The sequence below is a fragment of the Gasterosteus aculeatus genome, chromosome 21 (genome assembly GCF_964276395.1).
Source record: "Gasterosteus aculeatus chromosome 21, fGasAcu3.hap1.1, whole genome shotgun sequence".
NCBI lineage: Eukaryota > Metazoa > Chordata > Actinopteri > Perciformes > Gasterosteidae > Gasterosteus > Gasterosteus aculeatus.
Genome location: NC_135708.1, coordinates 16443235 through 16468172, shown reverse-complemented (window position 1 = coordinate 16468172; position 24938 = coordinate 16443235). Strand labels below are relative to the sequence as shown.

Genomic DNA, 24938 nt, shown 5'->3' with positions numbered 1-24938 from the left:
TCCACTGACGTACGCATGCGAGTGTTTCCGCCGCTAAAGGCTTTGGAAGGAGCTTCAAGGACAGACCTAAGCTGCAGCGGGTGGTTCTCACTGCTACTGCACTTGTTGATTAGATAAGAGTGTCTTCTAAAGCAATTATGGATTGATCCACATATTTAGCCTTTTACCGGGCTGCCCTTAATCTACTGTGAATTTGTCTTGTCCCTCCTCTTCTCTCTCCTCCCTTTTCCTTTTTGTCACAGGATTTCCACAGAGCACTCGCCCAAGCTGCAGATCCGGAGCCACAGCTACCTGCGGGCGGTGAGTGAGGTTTCCATCAATAGGAGTCTGGACAGCTTGGACCCGGCGGGGCTGCTGGCCTCGCCTAAATTCCGCTCACGAAACGAGAGCTACATGAGAGCCATGAGCACCATCAGCCAGGTTAGTGGCACCCAGGGGCCCGCGCCTCTCTGGAGTCGGCCCTTACCACCCCTGTACCTGTACTGCTACGTCCAATCAGGTGGTGCAGGGGGGAGGAAATCCCATCCGTAGATGTGCTTTTAGGCCGATGATAACAATCGGGTCAGCAGCCGGCAAAAAAACAACAACTCATCTCCCAATTAGCGCGTGCGTCTGCGTGCGGTTTTCTGGAGCTCAGATGATTACAGGCGTGTTCGGGTTGGCTAATTAAACTGGAGGGCAGGCAGAAGCCCCCCCCCCCCCCAAGACCCCCCCCCCCCCCCCCCTGCTCCCCTGATCCGCTCCTTCAACCTAATATGCGCCTTATGCCTCAGCATACTCGGCGATGCGAGATGACAAAAATAAAAAATGATCTTTTCAATTTCGGCATCTGCTGCGTAAGGGATGAAAAACAAGAATTAACAAGCAGCCATGAAAATATTATGAATGATTTGAAATGGGATTGAATCCAAATGATGATGGACGTCTGCCTCGAGTTGATGGTTAGTGAAACGTATTGAAGAACTGGGAGGGAAACATTGGAGGTCTATTGTTGTCATGGTCGCTGCTAAATATGACGTCAATCATTTTGTGTCTTGAGCACGGCTTCACTTTCCTGAAGTGACCGCAGAGCTTAGCTCACCTTTTTTTTTGCCTCGGGCAACGGGCACATTTACTCGCCTCCGAAGCCCGGGGGGGGCGACACTTGTCCTCGTCGGCTGAACGATGGACCCTTGAGACGTCCCTTCAAGTCCTAGCGCGGCACATTCCCCCGAGCAGCAGAGTGACACGCTGGGCCTGGCATCTGCCACAGTGCCACGGGAATAAAGGAGGTGCTGGTAGGCTCTCTGTCCCCCCCCCCCCCCACCCTCTCCCCCCTCTCCCTCTCTCATATGTGAGCGTGAACTGACGCACAAAACAAAGGCTTAGCGTCAGTGGATTGAATCGAGGTCCCCAAACCTCTCTGACTCCAAGCGCCACAGAATGCTCTCACACTTCACTGACGCCGGAACCGAACCACTCGGGTGCCACGTCCCTTCCAGGGACGGCATGCGGCCTAAATGTTATCTGCCCTCACTAAACCCAACCGCTAAGGTCTTTTTTTCTCTTCACCCTGCTGTTTACTGCCAAACCTTCACCGGCTGACGACGCAGCCGTAGGCCGAGTTCGTCGACTCGCAGTAGTCCGAGCGTCGACACTTCCCAGTGCTCACCCGTAAACAACCACAATAGTATTTCACTCTATTGTGCGAACCTTTGAAGGTGTATATTACAGTGATTCCTCTCCCTCTGCACCCGTTGAACATCCTTCATTTTATCTAATGTATGTTCCCTTTTTATGATAACGCATGAATTCCTATATCTGGTTCGAAGCTTCACAAGGCAGTGGTGTTAAAGGTTTGACCTGACACACTCTTCTATTTAGAATGATTGGTCTCATTAGAATTGAGCCGGAGGTTTTTCCAAGGCTCTTGTTTCAAAGAACGCTTGTACGTTTGGTATTAATATTGAGGAGAACATATTAACCGCAAATACAGCTGCTTCAAATTCTGAAAACACTGTTTTATATTGGAACACCAAATTTGAGAGTTAAGCGTATTCCTCCATAAAACCTCTGCCTGCTGAAGTTTTAATCAGTGAGATCTCCCTGTGTATTGAGTCCTGCAGCAGACCGATGCTTCCCTGGTTTGTGCCTCTGTGATACACATCTCTTTTCCACTGCACTACGACGGCGTGCGCCTGTGCATCTTCATTCTTCACCTCTGCGCTCCCCCGCGCCCGCGCACGTATGCCCCCCGTTGGTGCTTTTATTTCTTTCCCGTCCGTCCGTTCGTCCCCCCCCCCCCCCCCCCCCCCCCCCATCCCCTCCCTCCCTCGCAGGTGAGCGAGGTGGAGGTGAACGGGCAGATCGAGGCCGTGTGCGAGTCGGTGTTCAGCGAGATGGAGTCGCAGGCGGTCGATGCCCTGGACCTGCCCATCCCCAACTGCTTCCGCGTGCGGAGCCACAGCTACGTGCGCGCCATAGAGAAGGGCTGCTCGCAGGAAGACGAGGAGGAGGCGGCGGCGGCGGCGGGCGTCTCCAGGACCGGCTCGCCGCCGCGCGCCACCACCACCACCACCACCACCACCGTCAGAACCATCCAGAGCAGCACAGGTCGGTGGGAACGTGCGCTCAGCAAACTCGCGAGCACGTGTGAACATACATAATCCATGGTGCATTATGAATTGATACACGGGCAGAGACAGTGATGTATTATAGATGTGCTGCAGCGTGGACATGTGTTTAGTGTCAACCGCAACAACAAATGAATGATTCATTGCGGCAGTTAGCACAAAGAGGGACTTATCCTTATATAAAGGCTGTAGTTTGGATCAAGGGCAATCAAATCAAATTTTCATTTCTTATTCTCCTCTGGTACAAAAAAAGAAAAAACATACACTTTGAATTGAGTATTTTTCATAAAGGAAAGAGTTACATCGGTTATCTGAGAACCAAACCCTCCGCATTATTATCCATCTGACCCAGTTTACTCCTCAGATACAATGTGGTTAATGCAGAAGGGTTTTTCCCACCATCAGGGCTTATTTGAGCTGTAAAGCTCACTGGCTGCCGGATCTTATTTTAGCCCTCTCATTTGCGTCTTGGTCCGGAGCTCATGGCTTTCCCGCCTCGCCGCATGCAGCATTGATGCTGGGTGGTGCCAGCATTCCAGCTCTGGGTGCTTCTACGTTTCCCACCGCAATCCAAACGTCGCTCCCGTGCATTGTGCGCGCTGAGTCGCCCGTGTCCTGGCGTGCACTGGCTCTCTTGCCTTCGCGTTTAGTTATGCCAATTTACGAGATAGCATTTCCCCCCCGAACATAGCTGACAAGGTTACAGCCACATAATCAAACGCCATCGCTGCAAGAAGGACTGAACTAGTTCTATCAATTCAAAGGCATTAAAGGTTATAAGGAGACAACATGTATTTAATGTTGTGAAGACTTGCTGCAATTGGCCTCTTCTAAGACAATCATTCAGTTCTCTTAATGAAATATTGAAATACGAAGTTCCCTGTAGTTCTCTCATTCAACATATTTTAATAATTCAAGATAACATCGCAATGAAAAGGCAATAGAGGGTTCAGTTTATTAGTATATTGTGTGGTGGTAGTTATTGATCTAAAAAAGGAGACTGATAAGATCAAGAGAGGGACATTCGGAGCTCCTTCCCCCTGAGGAGGCAAGAGATAATGAAGACCATCTATCAGGGGAGGTGTTGTCGGGACTAAACTCTGTTTTTAAAGCCAGACAGCTGCTCCGTGGTGCTGCTAACACGTGATACACAAAGCCTTTCTTTCTCCCACTTCCAGTTTGTGTTTGGTGTCTCTCACACGTTCTGCTGATGGAACCGTCTTGATCTGTAATCATTTGCTGGTAGCGTAAAGAAAACACCTTTTTAAGGCGGCGTCGGGTAAGAAGCGATGTAGCGCTCAGGAGGCTTACGGGAGCCGCCTCACAGCTGGCGAACATCCATTTCTGGCGCATGACGAACGGTCGTTGTGGAGGTAACAGAGAGGAGATATTCCTGCCCTGTGGTCATTTCTACTCCAACATTACTCTGCTGCTTCCCACCGCGAGCGAACCTCCGTCTGCCCCGCGTAGCTCACTGCGATTGGCCCTCGACCTCTTTTGACCCGTGACCTTTGTCCTCTGCAGCTCTGAGGCGCAAACCGGCGCGACGGGGATTTGTGTGACTCATTACGAGGCAATGTGGAGCGCCGTTGGTAGCGGAGGTGGGGGATTGCCCCAGATTACTGTCACAGTTGTGCCAATGCACAATTTATCACCTCCTTAGATCTTCACCACGGAGTCATCAGTCACTGCAATTAATTATCTACCTTTCCCTTTTCTCCTCCTCGGAAAAAGAGCTGTGATTGACAGGGAGTGGAAGGAGAGAAGGAAAAGCTGTGTGTGTCTCTCTCAACACGTGTCCTTCCGTTCATGAGATGATGTTCATCTTGTGTGGGAGTACTTCCCATTTTCTTACCCAAGATGAATTTCATGATTAATTCTGTGTTTTTAGCATTTTGTCAGGTTAAGAGGTCAGAAACAGGCTGCTAATGTGTAGCTGACTGTTGCCTTAACTGCTTAATGCAATATAATGTGTCTTGACGATGATGATGATGTAGGAGTAAAACATAAACTAACGTGCATTCTTACATTTCACTGGGACTCTCCTGGCAGGAAGCGAGGAGGGAAGACGGTGTAGCGGCGAATATTACATGATATTCACACGAATGCACACACACACACACACGGACAGGTGTGTGTGTGTGTGTGTGTGTGCTCATGCTGTGCTCCTCCGGTTCATTATTATCGATGACCGTTTTAATCCAGAGGAAGAAGAAAGCAAGTAAGGGGCCGTCCTTTGATCTCTTCCCTTTGAACGTCGAGGAGCTGTGGCTGCGTCGCCCGGCTCTGTGCATCCCTCGACCCGGCCAGTCGCTTGTAGGTCGTTTCGGGTTAAATTCTGAAGCCGACCGTCTTTGACAGCCGGGAAGAGCTCGTAGTATTCGGTTGATTTTACTTTGTCCTTCGCCACCTCCTCCGTCTGCTTTGTCTCGCCCTTGCTTGGCCTCTTGCAGGTGGATCCCCTGCGTTTTCACAACAACGGCATTGGGTCTTATGGGGAAATCAACCGGTGGAAGACAAATTGACCTTCAATTAGAAAGACTACACACACACACACAGATCTCAAGTCTGGGAAACGTGCCAGTGTTTGTTTCTCCTCCTCCTCCTCTCACCTTCAGTTTTCCTGGCTCGCTGACCTGCCGTCAATTATCCTCCATCTATTTTTCAGAGGTGCTGAGGGATTGGCTGCGTCTCTCCTCCCCGAGCTCTTATAATAGGCTACAGGACAATGTTTAATTTATTGGCTGTGAATTTCCATACGGGGCCCAAAACCGAGGCGCCGAGCTCACAAGAGCATTCCTTGAGTTGGAGGCGTGCTCGCGGGTCATCTTGCCGATGCTTTTGTCAAACCCTTTTCCATCTGTTGTCTAGCGGGAATAATAACCGGAAAATCCCTCACACACTTACTTTATCCGATATTTATGATTTATCAGTCGAGCCGTGGCCGGGCCCCCCCTTCCACCATTAATAGAAGACAACTTGTTTAGCATATTTTCTATACATCAGGAGGAAAAAGGAAAGCTTCTAACTTAAAAAGTTAGATCAAGTTGCTGCCGTAGAGCTGCAAGAGGAGCAGTTTACAGCAACGCCGCTCCATTCTAAAACAAAGCCTGTGCAACACTGCCCCCGGGGGCTGAGAGCAGCGCAGCAGCGCACCTCTGCCCCCTCCTTCCTGCAGTAGCTGCGTGAGTGGGTGGATGTAAAGCTACTAGACAGGCTGACCCAATTAACACCGCTGGCACCTTCCCAACAGTTCTCTTCCGAGGGAGCTCGTAGGAATAAGTGTCTTCGGACTTCCCAGTGTGCATTAAATGCAAGTCGCAGACAGCCTGAGCCAAGTCCGTTGGAATGGAGACAAAAGCGGAGCCTTCGTCCAGATCTGCCCTCACACCTTCGCCAGCCCACGCACAAATTAACCAGAGCCAGTGTGAGATTGTCAGGATGACTCAGGAGAGCAAAGAAAGCTGCTGCTGCTGCTGCCGCCGGAGGGTTCCCGACGTGCTCTGGAAAGGTTCCCTCCTTGTTTGAGGAGGATTGCAGGTGAAGGCCCCCGTGGCAGCACCGGGGTCAACCGGGGCCACCGATGCGATGACGAGGCTCATGACAATCGAGCGATGGTATTCTGAGACGTAAGAATTGTGTGATTCATTAAAGCCGTTCGTCCTGGGAGGGAAAAGGCGCCAGGCTTTAATGCACCACAGGGGGGCAGTCGTTGCACCCAATCATCTGTTTGCGTGATAAGTTGATGCAACACCTCTATGGAAGTTAATGTCACGATCACTCCAGCTGTATTTAATGTGCTGAGCATTCAAAAGACAAAGTATACAGTGGGTCATAGTGTAGTTTTAAACTTAGTTCAATATTCTGTTTGAGTTAGATTAGTTCACTGGGAGTTTCATCAGTACTTCAACTTGTCTAATGTCTAAATCCCTTCAAGTTATACACCTCTTTAAAAGAATACAAACCAAACCCAAACCACAATCCCAAAAACGTGCTCTGATCATGAACCAAGTAAACCAAGGAGGGACATTTTAAATTGGTACTTTTATTAATGGATTTAACTTTTCTCAAAGGTATTAACTCAAACGTTATCCTGAATATAAATTTCGCGTCATGCAAATGAGCATTGGCGGGGGAGGGGCTTGTTGAGCTGGTGCAATACAAAAACTAAGAAAAATAATTTTAAAATGTATATATTTACCCCAAAAACCCTCACATCCCTATTGTAATATCGGCGTTAATACGTGCGGCATCAGAAGTAGACAAAGTTATAACGTCAGGTTTTGCTGATGAACGGGCCCGTCCCACCCGCTGCTGGGTGAGATGTAAAGTGTTTGTGTCGGGAGGGGAGGGGGGCGAACAAGGCGCGTCCACATCCTGACATAAGATCCAACATCGCCAGAGTGAACAAGGAAAGGAGGCAGAGAGTAGCTCCTCGCGACGTCTCCTCGCGGACTCTTTCCTTGTCATGTCGCTGCTTCTGGGTCTGTGCGGCGCGCTGCTCGGCGTGCGCGACTACTGGATGCGCCTCCGTGAGTAAACCACCGGCGGTTCTCTGTTGTTTGAGAGGGACAGACGTGACTTGATGGAGGAGCTGCGTCAAGCCTGAGTCCCGGCCAGGAAGTGGCGCTCGTGTAGCCTTCAAAATAAGAGGGGAGTGAATGCGTCGGGGCACACTTTTAAACCCTAAAATAATACCGGATGCAATGCAAAACACTTTGGCATCGCGGCACTTCATGGTAGAATATAAACGAAGGACATCAATGGGGGTTTTAACTCCGTAAGTAAACTTCTCACCGTCAGGTTAGTAAAAAAGAACATGTTTATGCTGCTATTGAAAATACGTCACTGGCCTTTACTTTGAAAGGTGTAGCAGGAAGTCGTGTATTTAAGTGCCGCGCCCCTTTCTGCTTATTCATGGTTCAAGTGAAAATGGACGAAGTTGTTTATATTAAATACGAATTTCCTGGACGTCACATTATAATTAACTCAAGTTCAAAATCAAGTTTGATCGTGATAGATCTAAAATATTAATACACTCTTCATATCTCACTTACCAAATTTAAATTACAAAAATATATTTTCACACTTTTATACACACTTATATGCTAATCTCTCTATTAAACATACTTTCAGCTCCCGGGGCCCGAGCAACTGGTTTCCCCCCTTTATCCTGACTTACTTTGAACAGTAAGCGACGTGTTTCCCGTCCACTCTGCTGGTCTATTTCTGGTACCATGTCTGTGATGGGAGGATGACAGGTGTTGGTGGCCTCCATGACGCGGAGCAACTCCTGGCACAGCATTACGGCACATGCCCCTGCAGGGTTTAGGTATTTAGGTCGAGAGGGGATGGGAAGGCGCGCTGAACCCGAAGGCCTGATGGGAAAAGAGATCTACGGCTGGGGTGGACGGAGAGCCCCTAACGGCCTCCCGGGTGACGGATGAACAGTCTGCGGCCCTGTGTCTCCATCTTCAACCGGCCATCTGTTTTTTAGCGAGTCATGCTCACGTATTCTCGCCCCCGATGCCCCCCCCCTCTCCGTCCCCTCCCCTCGCTGACCGCCCGCTAACCTGCCAGCTTTCTATTTTCAGACGAAGCTCCAGGTCCCTCATGAGCACAGCGTGCCATGGACACGCACAAACCGTACACGCGTGTCTGGTGATCCGAGCAGCCCGCCGCCATGTGTTTAGAATATGACGGATTCATGTGAATTAGGGAAAAGCTCGGCTGCTGAGTTATTAAGTACGACATTAATCGACTTTAATTATGAAGCTGTAAATAATGCCAATGCGAGTCTCTGACACTTACAATCCATCGGAGACTTTAAATGGGATATAATTGTTGAAACTTTATACAATCAATTATCTGTTCTATTAGTATTATTATTTTTGCTTATTTTACATGCTGCTTTGCGCTCAGACATTTTTTACCAACTGAATCACATTGCTGATTTGAGGGATTATTAGTTTCCCTCGTTTTAATTTACAAATTGGTCCAACCCGGTAAATCTAAATTCATCCTGAGATTTATTTTTGCCTCGAGGGCACGGTTGCACAACCATATGTTGAAGTGTTTAAAAGTATTGGCATTTACATTGATAACGCTTTAATGGTTTATGGAACTGTTCGCCGCAGGCAAGTGTTAAGGAGCCGAGTCGTTGCTTAAGTATTTCAGTCCAAAAGGGAACATGTTTAGTAGCATTTTACCCTCTGGACCAAATAACTAATGTAATACAAGTTTAAAGGAATTGTTGCATCAGAATTCGCAGACCCACCCAACATTTTTCCCAATGTTGAGAGAAACCAGCTGCCTGAGCAGTTGCACTACGTTGGTATGACCAGTAATCCTGGTACTTTGCTTTCTATTTGGAAGCTGCTGTGTACACATACATAGTGGGTGTGAAATGTTGGATGGATACTTTAAGCTATAAACTCTTTATGAGTTTGGAATAGTTTAGTGCCGTGTAGCCAGAGCCCCTCCCTGCTTGCAGTGTTTCCCTTCTTTCCATTTGTAGCTTTCACTCTTTGTCTCTTTCCCTCACTTCATCTCAGCGAGCCTTTATTTGAGCCTTTAACAGTTTCGCTGAAGTTGGCTCCCACGAGACTCTCCCCCCCGTTTTCCCGACAATGCGTCATTTGGCCCCGGTCACCTCCTCCCAGCAACTCTCACCGTCGACGTTCTGTCTTTTAAGAGCAATTATCATGTTAGAGATAAGCTTCAGAAGCCCTCGCCAAGGGAAAGGCGGACACTTTTACTTCAGTCGTCCAGGGTTACGGTATGAGGCGTTCACATTTACAGTAACAGACGAAGCCTCCTGCATATTTAATGTTTCTGCTAACTCACTTTTTTCGACTTCACTCGTTCCTCAGCCTCTTAATTCCTCTGTGCCGTGGAAAAAGTTCAGTCCAGATTTGCAGTAATCCAAAAGTAGAACAGAGTTAGAAGAACAAAGATAAAGATTGTCAGGTGAGAACGAGGTTGTTAATAAAACTTTTACATGCTAAGATACGGATCACTGGAGCCTCAATGGCAGCTGATCCCGTCCTTACGTGCCAATGACTTACCAACACATTTTTGTTGTTTTTATCTAAGTTAGTCATTTTGGGAAACTTGCATGTAATTTACCGTCATATCATAAAGGTAACTGGTTGTCATGTTAACATTTTGCTCATCCCACATGAGTTTGCTAATGACACTTCAATAAAATCAACATCATGGTAATTATTTCATATATCTAGAAAGCTGGACACATATGCTGGAAGCCGAGGTTCATCCTGATAAAGGGCTTTTCCTTCATCACAGGTTTAATTAACTGGATATCTCAAAAATAATTTTGGTACAAAATACAACAAGGATTTTCCCAGTTCAAAGAGCAATACAGAACAAAATGAAACTCTTTGTTATTACTAATACGCCTCTTAATGTTTTACATCTCTTTTAGCATTCAGTATTCTCTTTTTAAAATTGTCTCTAAAAGAAGAGATTTTAATTTTTAACTTTAGGTTCACTCCACTAGAGGGAGCATCTGCCCGTTCTAGAGGAAACCGGCGCGCAGGAGTGACTCAGTGTATGAAGCAACACACAAGTTTCATCTTGTGGTGATCCTGTAAGACGTTATTTTAGACGCCGCGGGTCTTAAGTTGCGGTGAAACCTTTTTGTTTCCGAAAGACCAAAACAGAGTAAATGAGACATTCGTACTTTGCCTGATTTACAAGAGCGCTTGAGAGGCATTGAGATCAAACGTGGTTCATTGAGCAGGAATGCTCCTTTGAGCTCCACCAACCCCCCCATGTCTGCCCCTCAGTCCCACCAGCACACACACACACAGATCGGTCTCCGTACTCTGGCGTTAATTACAGGGACAGCTAAAGCCCTCCCTAAGCGGCGTATGTTGCTGCATGTAAAAATCCACCTGTGTGTCAGTGGATCAAAGGTGGAATCATTATTCCAAGGAAGGACGGTCCTCCGATGGCCTCTCACACGCGCACACACCTGCACAATGCTGTCATCCCACATGCTTTGAGGGTTTGCGAGTAGGTGTGTTTGACAGGAAACGAGAGCTCGGCCGGGGCATGTGTCGACACATGGCGGGCCTCCGTACCTGCAGCTTGTGTGCGTGCACGCAGGCTGCAGAAAGTGTGTGTGTGCGACTGCAGCTGCGGGATCAGGCGTGAACCGGGAGCCCTCCATGTGGGTAATCTGGGATTTGGTGATCTCTCTCTCTCTCTCTCTCTTCCTGGAGGAGATGAGTGCCGACCATGCTGGTGTGTGCCAGCCACTCGGTAATTACTTCATCCTGTCACGGCAGTCTGAGAATGCGAGCCAGTGGGAACTTGCACTCTTTCATTGACAACGCAAAAACACTCGGCATCTCTTTTATACGGCTTCATTTTTTAGGGTGTAAGTCATGATGAACAGATACAGATGGGCTGGATGTGGTTAAAGAGATCTGTGGATGTAGGCTACTACCTGTAATTCCAGCGCCTACAGCTGTTCTTTAAGCTGAATTTATTCATTTCATTATAGTCGTTCAGATGTCAAATTTAATTTAAAGTAAATCGTATGACGTCAAACTGAATTTGAAGTAAATCATATTCTATGGTCTGATTATGTGTTTTTCCTATCTTGGACAGGTCTCCCCTGACTAAATACATTTTTAATCTCAATGGGGCTTGTCCTGCTTAAATAAAGGTTTAATAATAATAATAGAAAAGAATTGTTACTGTTATCTAGATGTAAGCAAGGAAAAAATATTTTCTTTGACCTGCAATACAAAATCTTTCACTAGATGTCATCATATCCTCATCTGCATTTCAGAACATTTGTGTCATTAGAGAAGTGTCGAGTTTGGCCCAAATAAAGCGTAACTTGACACTCTGGCTCAATGTCATCGTAAGTAACCTTTTGCAACTGGATTTGTTGAACATCTGTGCCCATGTTGCATTATTTATATAGTATAAATAAATCCCTGCATTTGCAGGACTTGAATCAACAGCTGTTTCCTGCCTGTAAATGCTTAAAGCAGAATAAGTCAATAGGACGTATCTGCCCAACGCTTTTGTTGGCGGCTGTTAGGTGTTCATGTTTGCTTACGACTTAATTGGTCCCACTTTGTTATGGCCCCCGGAATGCTTTGATTACAGCTATTTGGGGAGGAAGAGAGGCGTTTGGGTGTCTTTTGACACAGGAAGAGAATGTCATTCATTCCTCTGCTCCCGCTCCGAGTTTGAAAGAAAACAAAAAAAAAGAGGCAGAAGAGAGAGAGAGAGAGAGGGTCTCCGGGAGGAACTGACAGCGCTGCGACAAACGCAAAGAATGCGTGCGGCGTTGGACCCCTGCGGTTCGCCCCGCTGTGCAGAAAGAACACACACACGCCAGCTTCCTGCTACACGGGGGGAATCTGAAGTTTTACTTCAAGTTTGGCGTGTCCGATCAGGTGGACAGCCCCGTCAGGTAGGGGCTTTCCTCTTCCTCCTCCTCCTCCTCCTCAGTTCCTGCTCTTCCTGTCTGTGTTTTGGCATCAGAAGGAGCAAAGGAAAAGCAAAGCCCCGAAAGGATTTCCTCAGTGTGTTTGCTGTGGATGATCCTCGTGGCTCCTCCATGCTAAAGCCGGGCGAGGCGGGGCCCGCAAACTCCACCACGACCCGAAGAAGGGTTCACACGTGGAGCTGCAGACAAGACGTGCTTTTTTTTTTTTTTTTTTACTCTGCTCCCTTGACAGAATGTTGAGAGTTTTTCGTTTGCCCTGACAGCTAAATTGCGTGGTTCTCGTAGCATTCGCCGCTCTGCAGGGCAGGGAGTGCGTCGGAATGGTGCGCGGCTGTAAGTGGGTGGTTTGGGCCGTGCAGCGTGGGAGGCCAGGCCTCAGCGCAAATTAAAGACTTCTCTGTGAAAGTCCCAGACTGGGCTACAGTAATGTGTGTGTGCGTGTGTGTGCGTCTGAGTGACTTGGCGTGTGTGGACGCGGCCGGCGGGGAAGAGACCAAACCCTTCCTCTTTTTTTTTTTTTTTTTTTTCTTCTTTTTTTTTAACCGGTCATTAAAAATAAGCCACTGCTCTCCCCCGGTAGACACTGAGAGACCGCGAGAGGGGGAGAAAGAATGCATCTCCTCTTTCTCCTCCCTTTCTTTGAGCTTTGCTGCTTCACTACCCAAGTAAAACGGGGAGGAAAGGGAGGAAGGAGGGGGTGGGACGGGGGGGGGAGGCTGTGTTCAAGGGGTACTGACTCCACTCAGAGAGTTTTAGGACCCCCTCCCCCGTGTAAAGTTTTTTTTTTCTATCCAGGAGGGGAGAGAAAGAGATGAATGGGCAAAGGAATGCAGGAGACAAACGAGGGCTCTCGGCAGGAGAGTGGGAATGTTTGAGAGGCCATTGTTCCTCCCCCATGAGATTCTGCAGGGAGTGGATGTAAACACGCAGGAAGGGGGGGGGTGTGAAGAATCGCACCTGATGGACAGATAGAGCTCCGCAATCATCCCGTCTGACAATTCCTATTTGCCCCACGGTACGAGCCTCCGTCCCCGTCGCTTCGGACGCATCAGCTGCACAGTGCCTTTAGCCGCCATCTTGCCCCCCCGCCCCCTCCACGCCTTCAACAGGATGTATAGGGTCAGAGGGTCAGGACTGGAAACCACAAAAGATAGTATGCGTCAGAGTAGCCTGGTTCTCGTTCCAAATCCCCCCCGTAGCCCCTCTTGTTCCTCCTACCTTTTCCCTCTTTCTTTCTTTTTATTTTTTCCCTCAGTTTTTCTTTCTCTCCATTTCCCCTCGCTCCATCCGTCCTGCTCCGCCCTTTCGCCGCCCTCCTCCCCTTATATATATATATAGATATATATATATATATCTATATATATATATATATATATATATATATATAGGAGACGCAGAATTTGGTTTTGTGCCCAGATGGCTTTAGCATGCCTCTGGCTGTGGATTAAGCCCGGCAGTGTCTCCTTTCCCCTCCATGTGCAAGTGGTCAGGACAAAGAACGTCAAACAGGGCAAATGGAGGAAGGAATGCGAGCAGGGGGAGAACAAAAAAAAAAAAAAAAAGGGCTGTGAAACAACACCCGACGCTAATGTTTCACGGCATTCCTGGAAGAGTGAACTCAAGCGCTTGTGAAGCCCACCGGCCGGCTCTCCTCTTACCTTCTGTGCCGCGTCATATTCACCAATCGGGTTCTGGCCTTTTGTTGTTCATCCGACGGACGTAAAGTATGGAACCTTTGCCCACATTCTGCTGCATTTATATGTAAATAGCAGCTGCAGCAAGCGGTGATCCTTCGTGTAACGACACGACGACTGCATTGTGTGTCAGCTCTCTTAACACTTAGCGCTGATTCATGTGTGTGTGTGTGTTTGCTGTTTTTCCCCCGGGCCTGCGGTTATGTTTTCATGTACTCCGCCATAACTTAGACTTTCAGTGCTCGCGGACAGTCCGTCATGTTTCAGCAGCGAGCCGCGTTAAGCACTTGGAGACCGTGTGGTGGCAACGTTGCTGTTTTGTTGTGGGTATTTTTAGTGTGTCAGACTCTGGCCTAAAGTGGGCTGTATTATTCACTTAGCAACACCAAATGCCGCCATTAAGGCTCTGCCCTCTCGTCTTCCCTCTCTTGACACTAACAGGATTTATGGAGACTTAGACGCTGCTCAATCACAAAGGGGGTTTTCAATGAAATGACTAAAGCGACCCCCCGCCGCCCCTCTGCTACATGATTCTGTTTATAGGTATGTCATGCCTCGTTGCAGTTGCCCGCGCCGTCATTGCCGGCACATGCCGTGTGTCACTCTGCACAGTCTGCCCTTGAAGTCTCGGCCGGCCGGGTCGGTGAGCAACGCTGTGGGAAATGAGTGCAGTCAAAGCATGCGTGAGATGCACGGGCGTGTTAGCTTTAGCGCCGGAGCTAATGCCCGGCGTCATGGCCCGCCAAGCAGCTGGAATGTACAGGAACTCAAATAAACAGCACAGCGCAACTTCTCTTCTGTCCACTCATCTGTTATCTCTCCGTTGTTCTTCCTTTATCTCTTGCCCTCCCTTTTTACATTCAGGGACCATCTCTTTCTTTCTATCCCCTGCAGGCAGATCTTTTTTGGGCCAGAAACAAAAGACTGCCGTGTTTGTAGTCGGGGTGAAGCCCTCACAGAGCAGGTCTGATGTAAGAAAAGTCTCGAGGAGATCAGCTCGTATCCACTGTACCGTACGCGGAGGAATTTAGGGATTACATATTTAACCAGAATCCAAGGTGATTGTACCTGACCGTGTAACAAACGGCAACAAGTTGCTATTTTCAGTGTCATTACAGTTATTTGGATATTTCGAAGGGACATAAAACAGTGGTGTCACTTGATGGCAGCGTGGTTCTTGAATAAACGTGATCCATAACAAGTGGGTTTTAGAAGTCGACTCTCGCTGTTTATTTTTAATTCACCCTCTTCGCATGTCTCTTCCTGCCTGTCACTGATTGGCGTTGCCAGCAGAACGCCGGGCCCTTAAAAGAGGAAAGTAGGTAAACAGGCTCTCCGTGAACATGAAGCTCAGGAAAGTGGGTTAAGAGAGCGAACGTATTGCCCAACACTGAGGAGCTGCCTGCCAGATTTAACGCTGGCCGACAGTTGTAAACACAACTCTTATCGGGTGATTCAGGAGTCTGGAGCCTGCCAGAGCAGTCGCCCGCTGTTCACACGGGTTTCTGTCAAAAAAGGGCCAACTGAGCACACAGCTTTTGTTGATAGCACCGCTGGTCTGAGGACACCGGGGGCGCATTTCACAAATGTTCGGTGCTTACGTTTAACTCGAGGGGGAAAAAAAAGAAAGGTTTTAAAAGCTGCAGTAGTGCAGGATGTTTACAACACTGGTTTGCGCTGAGAATTCCCTCCCCGAAAGCGCCTCGCACACGCTAAATATACTCCTCTAAAAGCCCGCTCGTAGGCCGCCACCTTCCCCTTCGTGCACACACACACACACACACACACACACAAACACACAGTGAGCTATTGTGTCTGAGAGAGCTCAGGCATCTGGAGAGCAGAAACCCTCTCGGGTGACCTCTGACCTCCGGTGGCGGAGAGGCGTGGAGTGACATGCGAGCCTCCTGCAGACTCTCAGGTGAGTCAGAGGGCTGTCAGCGGACTTCTTGAGGGCTGTGGCACCGCGACATTGAGTCATTCACAGTGTCTCTCGCATTTCACAGCAGCGAAAGGTCGACCCCGAGTGAACCTTTCACTCACGTCTCATCTCATGACACAGATTCTTTTTTTTGGGGGGGGGGTCCTCTCTGCATCGTTATCCTGGTGTTTATTTGACTTTAAATTTTTCGCTAGTTGCCACCCATTATTCCCGCTGCGTGTTTCCCCCTCGTCGGCTGGTGTTCAGGTGGGTGTGTGGGCGCAGCTGCAGTGCTCAAGGTAAACAAATGGCCAACAGAAGCTCCCCCTCTCCGCTTTGCCGCTGGTAAAACGCCAAAAGCCTCCCGGCGAACTTCGTGTTGCCGTGAGTCGCCATGGCGACGCCGCTCACAAAGGACTCCAGCTGGTTCTCTATGCGTGCGTCTGTGTGTGTGACAGAGAGATAGAGGGAGACGGACAAATGGACCGAGAGGGAACAGACGGGGACAGGCAGCAGCTCTCTGATTTACCCTCTTTCCTCCTCCTCCTCCTCCTCCTCTTCCTCGTCAGTGTTATTCAGCTCCTCTTCCCTGCTCTCCGCCACCCAAACACAGTGCAGCTGGGCTCAGCTGTCAATGTTCCCCCATACCGACCGCCCCCTTTCCGGGCCTTTGTATTTGTTTGGACGGTGGTGGATTTGCCCTTGGCCCCCGCGCGGGGGAGCCCGTTCCTGTTAGGCTTTACCTCCCAAACCCGACCGTCTGCCCTTTGATGTGGCCTATCGCACAGATATACAGATAGGAGATTACAAGGCATCCGCGCCGCCTTCAATCGCTCCGGTATCACGGAGGCGAAAAGGGAAAAGAAAAAAAGGAAACATCTGATCCGCCACACGAGTGGGACGGTGATCAGCGGAGCCGGAAAGAGGCGGCAAGCAGATCTGTTTTTGTTCTGAATGAAGCCGCTCGCTTTGTCTCAGGAGAGGAATGAGGCATTCTTTGATATTATGAAGCCCAGAGGTGGGTGGTGGTGGGGGGGGAGTCCTCCGTCAAAAAGAACTGCTATTCACACCAACTTGTCGGCGTGGGACTTTTGAAGCGTTTGTCAAAAGGGGGATTTGGCAAAGAGCCGCTAGAGTTTTGTCATTCGCAAAGTCTTCTCTTTGGAATGACAATGCTCGCGGCGGGCAGCGCCTACCTCCGAGAGGGAAGAGCTGAAATTCCACGTTTCTATTGAGTCAGGAAGTTTGTTCTCATTTTACAAGATGTATGAATGATGTCTTTCTTTCTCCCCCTGATCAAAAGCTCCACTAACCTGATCTTGTGGATTGACAGAAAACGTTTTCTTTTTTTTCCGTTTCTTTTGTGCTCATCAGTGCGTATTTGTGTTTTTCCACATTCATTCTTGAGGGTCTGGTTGAATCCTGCGTCACGTTCCTACTTCACTTTGTCCTTGACTGTCTGCGCGCGTGGGAGGTCTGCGCTGCTCTAATGCCTTCATGGCTGCAAGAGGATCAAACTGCAGTCTTATCATTTCTGTGGCAACTGGAAACTTGGCTGCTGTTTTATCAGGACAGTTATTTTGGCCTTCTTCGCCCTTACTATTGACACACAGGCAGGAATTACATTTAAATTGTTTTATTTTCTAACAAAAGGAGCTGTACTCCATTTGTTTTGCCAAATGTTTGTTGCTAAACCTTTACACGCGCTTACATCCGAGTCACACTGTTGACAACGGCTCCCGACGAATGGGGAGAGGTGGAAGCGTTGAACCGGCCCGCGTCGATGTTCATTTCTGTGTCCAACGCGTGCGTGTCTGCAGGCCGGTGTGCGCGTACGTTTCTGTGTGGGCATGTCATGCTACCCCCCCGCCGCCGCCGGCCCCCCACACACACACTCTGTTTACTTAACCTGTCTTGACACCCAAAACCCCGTGTCATTCTCGGCGGGTCTGACTCTCGCGGTGGCAGCGAGGGTGGGGACGTGGCGTGTTGTCTCCTGTTTCATGCGGCGCTTTATTGAGCGGATGAAAACCCTTCTGTTCTCCAACCGTTCTCTGGGTCTGGCAGCAGCACACACACGCACACACACACACACACACACACACACACACACACACAAGTGTGACTTTTAGATGACTTCAGGGGATAGAAGCTCTGAAAGGGGCTGACATTCTATCCTTTGAACCTCCACGCCTGATGGGGGCGGGACCTCGCCCCGTCTCCCTCTGTGCGAGTGCATGTGTGTGTTCAGGGTTTCTTGTTTTTTTGTTGTTGTTGTTTTTGTTCTCGTGTGGGTCTGTCCTCGTTGACCTTTCTGACGCCTTGGATGTCGGTCCAAATCCCTCTGGCGTGCGGCGAAAAGATGAGACCGTGCTGCATTAGGCGGTTCCTGAACACACGGCGTCTCTCAAAACGCACAACATTCAGCCGGAGAGCGAACGGCAGCGAGTCATCTTATTGTCTTTCTTGTGGTTTGCAACCACGCCATCAAAGGACCCCATTTTAAGCCACTGTGATCTCATCTCAGCGCCGCGTTCAGCCCGTCTGAGGGCTTTCCAGCTTGTCAAAACCTGACAGAAATCTCGCCTGAGATCATCCCAATCACTGCTGGCGAGGCCGGGCGGGGGCCTGGCGTAGAGCGGCGGATGACTCCTGACGAACCGAGAGGATGAAGTCAGCCCTCTGCTCACCCCGAATGCTTCCCCTCCGTGTCTGTCAGTGAGACGGCAAGACTCCCTGAAATCATCACCCCGCTCTAATAGTGTAAGACGTGGCCACTGGCGCTGGGTGGGGTTGGAGACTGTTGTCTGAGCCGCACGCGGATCAACGCTCTCTCCGCGGTAGGATGTTCGTCCTCTGTAGGGAGTGAAAAGCCGCCGTCCTTGTTTCCCCGATGGGCAGAGAGAGAGAGACAGAGAGAGAGAGAGACACCCAGTTATGATGATAAACTCAATCCATGGAAGGAGATTCCAAGGGAGGTGGCTGTTTTTGTCCTTGGCTTTGTTGTTGTCCGTTGGCATGTTTCTCCACCTGAGTCAGTGTGTGAGACGCTCCATTTCTGTGCAGAACCTTTTCCTGTAACCTGAGAGGTGGAGTGTAACTGAGCAGCACCATCATGCTTTTTAATATCTTTCTGCTCGGATCTAATGCAATCCTTTGGTGGGTGGTTTGGTTGACTTAGCTAATGTAATTTATGAGTTAACTCCTGCTTAATCAGGAATGAGACGTAATTTATCTGCAATCATGCGTGCAAACAACTGCAAGGAAAAGTCTCACTTCATTGGATTTCTAATTGTTCTGTATGTGGACAGTAAGTGCACAGAAGGCGTAACCATGTAGATCAGTAGGTCAAGTGACGGACATACTGATCCTATTACTCGACGAGGCTCCGATTTGTTAAAGTCGCCCCTGATCTACTGTCCATTTTGACTCTGACACATGGACCTGATACCTAAACTGTTAACCCAAAGACCCATGTGATATTCCTATGACATCATTTGGGTTCATTTTTCAGAATGTAGGCCGCTTCCTGCAGACCCGCAGACAAAAATATACGCCGGCTCTATTCTGCTTCTCCCTCTCTTGTAGTCCGTGTGAGGGGTGAACTGACCGTCTTGTGGATAATAATTGTAGTTTAAACTTGTGTTTTATTTAACGGTTCATCTTTCGTCTTCCTGTGTCCTCCCTGCAGTGTCATCATGCATCACCACCTACAAGAAAACGCCGCCCCCGGTCCCGCCGCGGACCACCCCGTCCAAACCCTTCATATCCATCACGGCGCAGAGCAGCACCGAGTCCGCTCAGGACGCCTACATGGACGGGGGCTCCGGCCCGCGGACCGGCATCAGCTCCCAGCCGGGCCTCTCCAACTCCACGGAGAGCATCGACAGCATGAAGGCCCTGACCGCCGCGATAGAGGCGGCCAACGCTCAGGTGCACGGCCCGGCCAGCCAGCACGTGACCAACAGCACCATCACCATCACCGCCACCGCCGTCGCGCACGTCCCCGCCGACAGCAAGGCGCAGAGGGAGGCGCTCCGCAAGTGCCTCTCCATCGGGATCCAGGTCTGTGGGCCGCGACCGTTTGGGTCCCGAGGAAAGAGTCTTGCTTTTGTGGTTTGACACTATCTGTCCCCCCCCACCCTTCCCCCATCTCCTCCTCTTAGGTGGACCCGGAGGAAGGGGGGCCGACGGAGGAGCAGTCTAAATTCCAGTCGATAGGAATTCAGGTTGAGGATGAGCGATGGTGAGTGAAGAGAGGAGGTTGTTAAAAGTGCAACTGGGGCATAATGGGAGGGATGAGACACAGATAGCGAGAGCAGCAAAAGGACCTGTGGAGACGGGGAGAAGGTTCTTAGTGTGCTGCAAAGCGTTTGCCCCTCCCCTGAGCCCCCCCCTGGCTTTCCTACAGCAGCTGTCCCCAGTTCAGGGGAGCTTGGCGTCAGAGCCCCCTCAGCCAGGGGCCCAAAAGTGACAGCTGGGCCAGAGGATGTTGTGCGGGGAGCCGAGGAAGGTGGAGGAGAGGGGGTGGGGGGGGTTGAGTTGACAGCCATCTGTTGCTCCAGTCATTGTGATTCAGGCTACTTTTGAGGGTGTGTGTGTGTGTTTTGCACATGTGTGGGAGGGAGGGAGGGAGGGAGGGAGGGGGGGGGGGGGGGGAGTTTTATTGGGTTTGTTCACGTCTGAGAGCCCTGGTGCAGTTTGCTACATTCTCTCGTTCTCTAGCATGTTCCCAACCTGAGGAGAAGGGGGGCTGTTTCATTAGCTCATATTGGACCTCGGGCTTATCGAGGCGTCTGGCGTGGGGTGGGGGGGGGGGACGACACGCAGGCATTTATTCAGTTCCTTTGTCTGCTTTCGTTTAAGCTGTCAAAACAGTGACCTTTTGTTTGGGCCGAGTGGAGGTGACAAACTCGGCCACCTCACCGGTTTCCGTGCTCTGGGGATCCAGAGACGCATCACCTTGATTCAGAGGTCACAGCGAGTCCGCACGCTGACGCGGCGTCAGGGAATGCGAGGGGCTTTCTGAAAGGGGAGGTCTCAGCCGAGTGACCGAGCCCTGAGTTCCCAGAGTGGCCAAGCCAAATATTAACTCGCCCAGACACCTCTGGGCTCGGATAGTGCGCAGCACTGCAGCTCGTGCGTTCCCCTGGTTAATGTTTGGAGCAGGTAGTGGGGTGTTTTTGTTGGTGCATGTTTTAATCGTTTTGCGTGTGTCGGTCCGTACCTGGGAGGTCCGGGCACGCTGCCCCCTACGTTAGATTCCCAGACAGCGAGAGGGCCCAGCCCACCTTATTTGTGTCTGCGTCTGTTTGTGTGCTTTTAGTTGTGTTCCAAGAGACTTTGCAAGCAGCGATCGCAGGTCACTACCTCACCTCACTGTTTGAACTGGGATTAAGTGAGGGAGAGAGCTTTTAAAGAGATAAAGACAACCAACAACAAGCTTATCTTTACAAAGACTTCTTTATATTCTGAAATGTTGAGAGATTCACATGAATCTATTTATGTATCTTATTTCCCAGTCAAGTTTTTAAACTGCTGTCTGATCACAAACTGTGATATACAAATGCGATGGAATTTGTTGACTCAATCGACGGATCTGGATTTGTTTTTATGGCCTTGCAAGTTCAGGGTCTGAGATGCCTTTGCATTCACAGGGGAAGTGTGGCTTTGCTTATGATCCCGGGACCAAACCACATGCGCAACCATCTTGAAAAGTTGACAGAAGGGACATTTAGACCTCCCTGTCTTTTATTTTTTTCGTCACTGGATGTTTGTCATTAGTGGCACAAGACAAACAGAAACGGGAGCCGTCCGATGTTGAATTTAAAAGAAATGTGTTGTCTGTCATCCAGCGTGTCTCTCTCAGCTTTTTCCAGCACTTCTATATCCAAATAAAACATCAGGCGGTTTTTGTTTATAGAAGCTCCAGTATTTCCTCGTGTTGGTGGTATCGGCTTTCTGTTCTGTGCAGATGAGAGGAAAATGAAATACGGTTTAAAATAAAAAAAAAACCTAGAGGTTACGAGGCCCCCTGGAAAGCGGCAGCATGAGGAACGCGAGCCGTGATTTACAGCTTTCCGTCATGTTCGCCGCATGAATTCAATGAGAACATGGACTTTAATGTGTGCTTTCATATTCATCCACCTCTGTCCTCCTTCGCATTGGCGTCCCTCTCCTAAATGCACTCCCTTGTTCCTCGGCTGTCTGGTGATACGTCTGTCTCTGTGTCTGGGCCGTGTTTGGCCTCGCCCGTCCCTGCAGGAAGTTGTTAGCAGGCTGATAGAAAGCAGGCTGAGGTCATTAGAACTGAACACCTGCTCGCAGGAGTTACTCTTTAACTGCTCTTCACACAAACTCACACTCACGGGCTGCTCGCGTGCACACGCAAAGTACACACACACACACGCACGCACACGCAGGCTTTGATCTCGGCCGAAGTCACTCCCTTGTTCTGGCTCTCTCTCTCTCTCTCTTTTTTCTTGTTTTTTGTTCAGGGAAGAAGGGAGATGAATGAGAAAAAGGGGGAGGTTAGAGATGAATGGGTTGCTTCGAGGAGGAGTGTGCGTCCGGAGACGGGCCGAGGCAGACATGATGGAGCTGCGATCATTTGTGTGTAGTGCTGAGGCTCGTGTGTGTGTGTGTGTGTGTGTGTGAAACAGGACTGTGGGCATGTTTGGATCAATGGATCCTTTTTTCTGGAGTCGCAGAAGTTGTTACTTCTTATTAGTTTCCTGTTTATTGACAGCAAACTAGTTAAATGGTAAACATTATGAAGTGTGTTCTCTTCTCTACTTATATTCGCTGTTCGTTTGTGTCACCTGAGCTTTAATAAGAGAGTTTGAGTCGTAATTTTGGTGTTCTGTTCATTACTGAGATATAATTTACCATAATCTCGTTGTGTGTGTGTTGATTTAATCTTTGTACGTGTGTGTGTGTGTGTTGTTGCATGTGCTGTGGAGGCACTAAGCCTCTGAGCACGGCATGGCGCACACAGCTGGAGGGAGGCTTCCCAGGTGTGTGTTGCTTGTGTATCCGCACCACAGCGGTGCTTGTCGTACAACAGGCGACTGGATACTTTGGTTGCTTCTGAATGAGCCAGGTGACAAAACAAACCCACGCGCACTACAAAAGATATTCATCGCTATCAGTGATGACGTTTTTATTTTTCATACTGGGATTGCGTCCAAGAACTGTGTGTGAACAACTTATCATGAGCACTTCTTAAAAGGGACGCTAATGTGTTAATGCTTTACGCTGTCTGTGCAGTCGATCAAATCAAACGTTTGAAGCGGGTCTCTGCTTCCCTTCGCTAGTTACCGCAGGATGACGCGCTCCAACAGCGTGACCACGGCGGTGCAGGCCGACCTCGACGACCCCGCAGACGCCCCGCGGCCGCCCCCGCGTCACTGCGCCACCATGCCACGCCAGCTCTCTCGCGACGCTTCCTCCTCCACCGTCAGCATCCAGGGCTCGGGGAACCACTACCACGCCTGTGCCCCCGACGACTTTGGAGAGGCGGGGTTCGACCCTTCAATCCTGCCCCCTCCGGACCCCTGGATGGACAGCGTGGCGGAGCCGGACTCGGGGGCCCCGGAAGCCGTCGGCCGATCCGTGTGCCCCCGCGACGGCCGCTGGTTCCTCAAGTTGCTGCGGGCCGAGACGGAGCGGATGGAGGGCTGGTGCCGACAGATGGAGCAGGACGAGGTGGAGAACGAGCTGCCCGATGAGAGTGAGTCGATGAGGCGGGTATCAGATCAGTACCCCTCCTCTGATTTGGGTGGTGCTGATGTTCGTGGCGTTGGAGGCACAGTGGCGGCTCGGTCCCGACAGACGCGCCGCGCGTACTGACGCAGCCACACATCTGTCCTTTTTAGCGAGCTGCATAATGAGCTCGCACACACACGCAGGGGGTTTCTCCCCCCCCCCTCTCTCCTTCAGGCAACTATTATTTGATCTTGAAGTAACAGAAATACGCGCACTGCCGAGCATGTCTGCGCCCACGTCTAAATATGCATGTATACACTTCCCTGCACGTACCGGGCCGAGAGAAGCAGCCTCAGGCGGCGGGCGCCGTGTTTATATCTGACCGCGCTGCACAGCTGATTTCACGTCTCACCGAAAATGTCATTGTTTATGCTGCTCCTGTGCTGTTATGGTTCCAGGCAAGACATTCTCTCAGGGAGCCTGTCTCAAGGTTGTGTTTTCCCAGATCCCACGCTACCATGAACACACACACACACACACACATGCTGAAGGAAAAAGGATTTTGTCTCTGGATTGCAGATTCATTACTCCTCCTCTCAGTTTCTGGTCCTTTTTCTTCCTCCCGTACACTAATGTGTGCACTGACAGTTTCTCTCCACGGGGACATGTAAGTCAATAGGACGCACATCGGTGTCAGGTTATGCAGTACGGTCTTGTTTATCTCATATCAGTCAGCTAAACGGGCACCGTGAGCTAAAGTTACTATGATAATACATTCTTTCTGTACTATTTGCTTGGTTGTCTGGCTTTGTTTTGAAATAGGATATTAACGAAAGGACGTATTATGTGCTGTAAGAATAGCATTCTGAATTGGGGAGTATAGGATTGCTATTTATGTGTTTCTTTTGGATTTTAAATTTCAATGCATGTAAGTAATTATTTCCCTCCTAAATGCTTTTTGTGTCTGAGACGAACGGATAACGGGGGATTCTAGCGTATCCTTTTCTGCTGAATCCCAAATGCACCCACCCCGCTGGTGCTGCAACATGCCTGCAGTATGCGGTACTGTGAGTAATTGCATTGTGTGTTGGTGTCTGTGTGCGTCCTCGCATCCATGCATGTGTGTCTGTGTCTCCTGCAGTCCTGGGGAAGATCCGCAGTGCAGTGGGGAGTGCCCAGCTGCTGATGTCCCAGAAGTTCCAGCAGTTCCGGGAGCTGTGTGAGGAGAATCTGGTATGTGTCACCTCAGCCTCTGCATGCTTCCCCAGCCCTCCCCCCACAACACTGACATCATCCTGCACAAATCATCCCGGGAGGACGGACCACAGCTCATTTACTATGCAGCTGGTGTAGACCCTCGCTGTCGTTCACATACAAAGAAACTGGCTGTGCGAACGCTACCGTTTGTCTGCGGTGAAGATGACAACAGCTTTTTGTCCAAATGTTTGAATTATCTGTAACGAAGCATTGTAACAATGGCATGAATATATATTATGAGCTTTAATATGTCT

General features: G+C 49.7%; 1 protein-coding gene across 3 annotated transcripts in view; it reads left to right on the top strand.

Moving 5' to 3' along the window:
* dlgap1b (discs, large (Drosophila) homolog-associated protein 1b) overlaps positions 1-24938 on the top strand; it is a 65968-nt gene that overhangs the window by 37520 nt on the left and 3510 nt on the right. For 2 of the 3 annotated variants that reach the window (XM_078095941.1, XM_078095943.1), the window contains exons 5-10: positions 243-420; positions 2319-2592; positions 19412-19785; positions 19887-19966; positions 23037-23452; positions 24569-24660. In XM_078095941.1, the coding sequence (XP_077952067.1) occupies positions 243-420; positions 2319-2592; positions 19412-19785; positions 19887-19966; positions 23037-23452; positions 24569-24660 (1414 nt within the window). The remainder of the gene's footprint in view (positions 1-242; positions 421-2318; positions 2593-19411; positions 19786-19886; positions 19967-23036; positions 23453-24568; positions 24661-24938) is intronic. The other variant, XM_078095942.1, reaches the window with a different exon arrangement.